The sequence below is a fragment of the Hipposideros armiger genome, unplaced genomic scaffold (genome assembly GCF_001890085.2).
Source record: "Hipposideros armiger isolate ML-2016 unplaced genomic scaffold, ASM189008v1 scaffold_366, whole genome shotgun sequence".
NCBI lineage: Eukaryota > Metazoa > Chordata > Mammalia > Chiroptera > Hipposideridae > Hipposideros > Hipposideros armiger.
In genome coordinates, this window is record NW_017731716.1 from 186,697 (window position 1) to 194,074 (window position 7,378).

General features: G+C 36.8%; 2 protein-coding genes across 4 annotated transcripts in view; one reads left to right on the forward strand and one right to left on the reverse strand.

The window, feature by feature from the left end:
- The window catches only part of CCDC88A (coiled-coil and HOOK domain protein 88A), a 125,667-nt gene extending 121,680 nt beyond the window's left edge, over window positions 1–3,987 (forward strand). For all 3 annotated transcript variants that reach the window (XM_019662119.1, XM_019662117.1, XM_019662118.1), the window contains one exon: window positions 249–3,987. The gene's annotated coding sequence lies outside the window, so the exon portion shown is untranslated. The remainder of the gene's footprint in view (window positions 1–248) is intronic.
- Window positions 3,988–5,023: 1,036 nt separating this feature from the next.
- LOC109393159 (prolyl-tRNA synthetase associated domain-containing protein 1) lies at window positions 5,024–7,331 on the reverse strand. The gene is made up of 2 exons (XM_019662129.1): window positions 7,029–7,331; window positions 5,024–5,900 (listed from the first exon to the last, which is right to left on the reverse strand). The coding sequence occupies exons 1-2, from the start codon at window positions 7,317–7,319 to the stop codon at window positions 5,466–5,468; spliced, it is 726 nt and encodes a 241-aa protein (XP_019517674.1). The 5' UTR covers window positions 7,320–7,331; the 3' UTR covers window positions 5,024–5,465.
- Between the last annotated feature and the right edge of the window lie 47 nt (window positions 7,332–7,378).

The following is a 7,378-nucleotide window of genomic DNA, read 5'->3' on the forward strand; positions in this document are numbered from 1 at the left end:
CTTTTTTTTTTCTTTTTGTGGTAGGAATATGACTTTTCCACAATGTTCTTGGTAATTGAGGAGGATAAACTAAATGCCTTTCCTATGAAAAGCCACTCAAAGAAGACGTGTCTCTTTCTGTCACCCTCATTCCTATAGAAATATCTGGTGCATGCTGTTCTTACAGTGGCTGTTCTGTATTTTATATCTCGCATCTTCAAGCTTTTCTTATATTTTCTTTCTTCTTTCTACCTTTTAACTAAATACAGAGAGAAAAGTGTCCTTCAGTTTCTCAGTATGAAGCCTTTATTTCTGAAGTAACAAGACACCCAACTATAGAAATCATTTAAAAAATCTTTAAGGAGACTTTATACAATCCTGCGTGACTAAAGCAGGCAAGAAATACAAACCTTCATTCCTTCCTTGAATCAAGGAGCACTACTGGAGTCAACTGCCAAAATTTTTAGAAGGTTTTAGGACTTACTATATACATTGTACTGTTAAGATCTACTGAATAAAGGATCTTCTCTCGCTAAGGACCAAGTGTTTTAAGGTTTCAAGAAGTACTCCAAGAATAACCTACTTCTTCTATCATTTGTTTATGAATTTATCCATGTTTGCTTAATGCTTCTGCTAAGTATTAGCCAAAATCTAGCCATTTATATTTAGTTGTATAAATCTAAATTAAATGCTGTAGTATGTTGTGGAATGTATTATATATCAAGATACAGAGAACATTGTTTGGGCATGCCAGAGCCTTATTTGGTTAGCAGACTGCATGTGTTGGTATTCTTTTTCTTTTTTTAAGCCAATTATTTTGATGCACTGCAAAAGAAATTCAGTTTATTAGATAAATCTGAAAAATCCATGATAGGAGTTATACAAAATTTACAGTAATATTAATCTTTCCATAGTCCCCATTAAGCAACACTAAGCATTCACATTTGGATCCAAGTTAAGAGTTTTCCTGAAACTTTTTTTTAATAAGGTGATTTTCCAGCAGATGGCATTCCCAAGATAAAGCTGTTGTATTTTAACTCATTTCCCTTCTTTAGTATTAGGTTATATATTTGTGGGGTTTTTTTTTAACTTGAGAGCTAACTGTTGCTTAAGAAGTTTTCTTATGGCAAAGATAATGTAAATAATTTACTGTGATCTACATTTTGCCAGGAACTCACTTATTATTAAGGTTATCACTTATTAATAAGAATTTTTCTGTTTTTGTCCTTTATAATATTACATTAAAGTTGGTAACTATTATTGGTACTTTTGAAATATTTGTATGCATTTGTTACCTTTAACATTTGAAAGAAGCACAAAAAAGTAGATTTAGTTAATCCAGGGAAACATCAATTTTTTTGTAGTTCCAATTTTATATCACAGTTTTATTTTCTTATGAAATCCAAAAATGCATTGATACCTCTTAATGCAAATTCATTATTTAACATAAATATCAGAATAATCTTAAAGGTCTGAAATGAAAAACTTTTTTATTTTAACAGTATACTTCTTAGGCTCTCATTACCAGCTCTAAAGATCTTTTTGGAATAATTCCATATTCCACAGTGTGTCTTTTATGAACTATGTGTTTCATCACTAACCTAGCTCCCATGAGAAATGTGTGTGTATCACTGTCTCTCCCTCCCTCCCTCTCTCCCCTTCCCTCCCTCCCTCCCTCCCTCTCTCTGTCTCTCACACACACACATTTTTTTTGGTAGGCCAGTAGCAGTGTTGTGTTCATAGTCTACTTTCAGAAAAACCATTAATGAAAAGACAGAATGTATAGTTGACCAGAATTTCAAATGGAAGTTAGCGAACTTGGACTTACGAACTTAATGCCACAATTAACTTAGGTTTTGCCGCCAAATAATGCTGTAAAATAAATCACTTTTAAACTCTTGGATGAAAGGTGCTATGTAATGTAAATACCAAGGATTCTTACTAAAATACAAATATGCCCAACAGACATATTTAAAACCTATTCTCTAGACTTTGAAAAACCTCTCTCCATCATGACTTCCTAGATTGAAATATCAAATCGATAATGAGCATTGTGGCAGTCTAGAGACACATGTAAAAAATGTAAATTCATTTTTGGTGGATAAGTGGAAAGTAAATATAGAAATTATCTTTTAGCTAAAAGTGGGTAACTTACATTTATATTAACTAGCTTCTAATTTGCACAACTAGGACACATCCCAGGACAATTACTGAAAGTTGACATTTAATGAGTAGGACATGGCCCAATGAGGGTGAATGATATCACAGCTTGACCTCTGCAGGACACCTATATCCTAAAACAAGGAACCTACTTACTTAAGCAGCACATGATTGCTTCAAGTAGAAAATACTTAAGGGAAGCCTATAAAGTACTAAATCTGAGTAGGCTGACCCCTGGGAAAGCCCAGTTAAAGAGACAACCAAGGGAACACCTGAAACTGCAAAAGTGGGAATATATTCATCACCTTTTTCATACCATTGCAAGAAAGGCCTAGATAATAACCACATATTTTACTTTCTCCAAAAGGTACCATCAGAAGCAAACTTAGTAGGAAGTCACTTTTCCCTTAAACTACATCTGCCAAACAAAATAGTATGGCCAACTAGAAACTAACAGGCCACTTTTCTGACTGGGGCCTGACATGCTTTTAATTATGTCTCTAAAGTAAATCTACACCCAACCCACGAGAAAACTGAAGAATTCAATATACAGGGTAAGAGCTTCGATCCAGAGCTCCAATAAATGCTTCAGATCTGGCTATGAGGAAATGTTTGGTCCAAGTTTTTGAACTGGTGGTTACCAGCGAGTTCAGAAAACAGGTTTGTATGTAGCACCTTTCATGCAATGCATAGTAAGAGCCTATTTAAAAATCACTGTGCATATTTCAAAATTGCAGCCACCTCACAAATGAAATATTGCAGTCTGTACTGTCTTAACAATTTGTCAGGAAGTGAAAGGTTATTGTACCAAATCTGGAATTACAGTGAGGAGTAATGATGTATGCTAAAAGACTTGTGTATTTTAAGTTACTTATGAGAAAAGTGGTGAATTTTTGTTTTTCTTTTCTGCTACCCTTAGTCCTGAGATGTATTTTTTTTTCTTTAAGCCTTGAATGAATACAAAAGGAGCCCATTTTATACTATAAACCTTGCTGTACATGTTGAAATATTTGGACAATGAAAATGCCTTAAAAGGAATGCTTATGGATAAAGTTGCACTTATAACACCCTTTAACAAAACCTGATTTTAAATTGTCTTTTTCTTTTTTACTAAGGGTTCTCTTTCAATGTTTGCTATTGTACTTATAACTGTTATTAAATACCAAATCAAATAATATAAAAGCTGTAACATTTCCTTTAAAAGTAATGCTACTGACAAATTTGGAGTTGAACAGCAAAATGTTTACTTGGCAATTAGTATCAGACACAGAAATCCAATTTATAACAAAATTTGACACCGTTTCTCTTTCTAAAAGCATTATTTTTCATTTTTTTAATCAGGTTGGTTTCACATTCACTTATCAAAATGATATAAAAATAAAACAGGTGATTTTTGTAACAAGTCGTTAGTAATCATTTGAAAATTATAAAATTTAGCCAAGTAGTATTCTTTCCTTTTCCTAGGAAAACATTTTCAGACATAACACATAATCTTGTTTGGATGATTCTGTCCTAATCATTTTGGAATGCATATTGGAGGTTTCGGGAGAGGATCAGTTCTGTCAATCCCAGAATAGGTTTAAATACATTACTAGATTGTACAAATCAATCTCTCTTGTTTCCACTTACATTACAGCCTTTGGAGGCAGAATGTTAGAGGGAAACCAGCCTTTTGTCCTTGGGCAGGAAGGTCTTTCTGGGCCTGTATTCCACCAGAGGTGGGAAGGGCAGTTAGACCAGTTAGTTACCCAAGGTCCTCAGTATCTTTGATTCTATTCATTAAACCTTTGTTTTATACGCAAAGCAACCTAAAATTTAGAGATAATATAGTGCAGTGTAGGTAAAAACTAACATGGCAATTCAGAATAAGGTTATCATTTATAGAAAGTCTGTCTTACTAACTCCATTTAAGTCCATTCTATATTTTATAAAAATTTTGCCATGAGTAGACTTGTAGTTTCTAATCATATATACCAAGAAATGACAAGTTTTTACTTTGATTTTCCCTTAGTAACAAAAATTGGTATAAATTAAATACAGTATCTCTACCAGACGGAAATTAGTTTTTGAGTGATCAAACTTAGGAAAATATAGTTATCTTACGACTATCCCGTTTGATTATACTAGAAAACATGAGAATTTTCATGACAAGACCTATAGGCTATTTTTGTAGTCTAGTCTACACCAGACCCTCAACTTATGTTTGAATTTAAATGAAGGGGAAAAAATGTCAATTTTCCTCACTGTTTTTGAACTAGCTTCTATGTGACAACTGACAATACATAATCCTGGGATCTTATACTTTTCATATGCCATAATTGAAAGGGGACGAGTAAAATTTAATATATAACTTATTCATGTTCTTTTGAACAGACTATAAATAAATCCTTCTTAATGGCCTGTGTATATTTTGCTACTGAGTTTTAAAATGTAATTTCATTAGTATAATGATTACATTTCCATCCCTATTTTGACAAGTTTTTCTAAATTAAAATTGTCTAAGACTATACCTTTATAAAAAGTTAGCTTATTTTTTCACTGAAAAAAAAAATCACCGGTTTAAAAAACAAACATCCAGTAATGTAGTTTTAGCCCTTGCCCCATCCCATGTTTGTTTTAATTTTCTTGCTGGGGAGTTTATTCCTTAATCCTCATTCCTCAAAGATAACCACTATCAGCAATTTAATATATTCCTTTTGATTTTTTTCCTTATGTCATGCATAATTTTTTTTTAAACTTTATTGGGGAACAATATGTTTGGGGGGGGGGGACGACAATGTGTTTTTTCCAGGACCCATCAGCTCCAAGTCAAGTTGTTGTCCTTAAATCTTAGTTGTGAAGGGCTCAGCTCCAAATCCAGTTGCCGTTTTCAGTCTAGTTGCGGGGAGTGCAGCCCACCATCCCATGCGGGAGTCCAACCGGCAACCTTGTTGTTAAGAGCACACACTCTAACCAACTAAGTCACCCGGCCACCCTCTGCATAATTTTATATGTGCTATTTGGCCACTTGCTTTTTTTCAAGTACAATAACACCCTAATGAAGATGTAAGATAGTTAATCTTAGTTAACTAACCTTAGTTTTGATGTTAACTTATTAATTTTTGAAGGCATTCCTGTAATGAGTCATGGAGGGTAGGACATGAGCTAATACTACCTTAATACATCTTTCTAAAAACAGCTTCTTTAAGATGAAATAGTCCTCCTAAAGTGATTGAAGTAGTCACCAAACCAAAGTGTTAAATATTCTTATTTTAAATGCTTTTTACAAATTACAAATAAGAAACACAGCTTTCAGAAATAAATATGTGTTCTAAATATTAGCCCAATTAGTTGTTTTTATCAAAATTTAGTATTATGGGATCATGTCCTGTCTTCTTCACAAAGGTAAGAAAGTCTTCAGGGCTCAATCCCATGGTTGCAGCATTGGTCATTGGATGAAAGTACACCTTTTCATGTCCACCTTCCAAAAAAGCAGCATCCAGAACAAATTTCACGTCTCCATCGTCACAGAAGAGTGCCAAGGGTGTGGCACAGCCTTGGCCAACTTTTAGTTTTTCTAGCATGGCTGTTTCATCAGCAAACCGCAGATTTCCACTCCCAACACCTAACTGCTTGGCAAGATCATTTAAATTAATTTGTCTATCATGAAGAACTGTCACCAACCAATAGCCTTTTTTCTTTTTGTCTTTAAGAAATAAGTTCTTACTATGTGCTCCTTTCAAATGTTGGATATGAGGCATCATTTCTTCAACTGTAAACACCTGTAAAATACCACATAAGAAATTTAAATAATATGCATGTATACACACAGTGCACACATATACTGTTGTACATATTTTTGCTTGCTGGGTGAAAACAGCAAGGTTAGGAAGTAATGCCGTGGGTTTCACTGGCAGAGACGCCACCCATTGCCAAATAATTTAAGCCATCTCAATTCCTCATAGCAGGACCTCAGTTTCTTAGATTCTCTATTCCAGTGTGCTGGCTAAGCCCTCACATTCCTAAAATGCTTTTTTTTCTTTAAACTTTTAGTACTGAAAGTTTATAGCAGCCCAGACTCCCATTCCTTAGCATTCCGTTAAGTCCTGATCAGGTGACAACCTCCAATCTACAAATCTAGAACCACAGTGAGGGTTGAGAGGTCAGGGAATGAGACCATGGACTCACAGAACATCAGAAAAGCTGGCACTAGGCACAAGTAAAGAAGGGGAAGAGTATGTGGACTCGATGGGAGGGAAGAAAGTCGGAGAAAATGATAGTTCTGATGTTAAATTTGTAAAGTCGAGTAAGACAGACTTTTAATGTATTTCTGTACCCTTTGAAGATCACCATACTTAGCAATTATCATTAGCTGTTACTCAAGTCTTGGGTAAAAACTGTGACCCTGCACCACTCAAGTTACACAGTGGTTCTGTGGAATATTTACAAATAAATCACATCAATACATTAAATGTTAAAAATACCAAACTCTAACCTTGGTATCCTGCAGTATGCGTGATACCTGATATATCGTAGCCACTGCAGAGACGGTTTACTGCTTGGTAACTTATCTACACATAAAGTAGGCACACTTTAATCAACATCCCACATCAGTTTAAGATGCACAACTTCTCAATAAGTTGCACTAATTCTCAATATGAAATATGTTAAAACCACTCCAAGAGGAAAACATAAGTTTCCTCACAATCACATCATAATCCCAAATGGAGAAGCCTCTGATGTTCCTGTCGGGTCCCCTTCGTACTCTGGAGCCTGGGAAGTGCCCTAGAACGGACGTCTCCGCGGCACGTTTCCCAGGGGACAGGTGGTTTCAGCGGCCTCGCCCGGCAGATGCTGCCGCGGAGCCCACCCCCACCCCCGGCCGGGCTGTCCCGGCTGGAGCGCCTCACCTCCGGGTGCTCCACGACCTCCGTGCGGATGGCGAGTGCGCCGAGCCGCTGCTCCAGCGCCGCGCGCAACTCGGCGCCCGCCATGCTGGCGTCGTGGCCGCGGGAGAGACGGAAGGAAGTGCCTGGCGGGGCGAAGGCGCCGCCGGAAGCGCAGCGCCGGCGCCTCCCGCAGGCGGGGCGCTGTTTTCGTGCCGCTCTCCTTACTCGTCTCTGACAGTCGTCAGCGGAGACAACCCTGCAGGAACTGCGGGGCTCCTTACCGGGTTCCCCACATGAGCGAGGCGCCTTCATTCTCGTAGCCTTCCCTAACCCCGCTTCTGGTTCCTGGGTCCAGCATATCTGCCATTAAA

What these genes read in the sequence shown, in the direction of transcription:
- LOC109393159 (XM_019662129.1), bottom strand. Translation starts at nt 7,319, where the DNA reads ATGAAGGCGCCTCGCTCATGTGGGGAACCCGGTAAGGAGCCCCGCAGT. An exon ending in AGGTCGTGGAGCACCCGGAG is followed by an intron (nt 5,901 to 7,028) that starts GTGAGGCGCTCC and finishes GGTATTTTACAG; the next exon opens with GTGTTTACAGTTGAAGAAAT.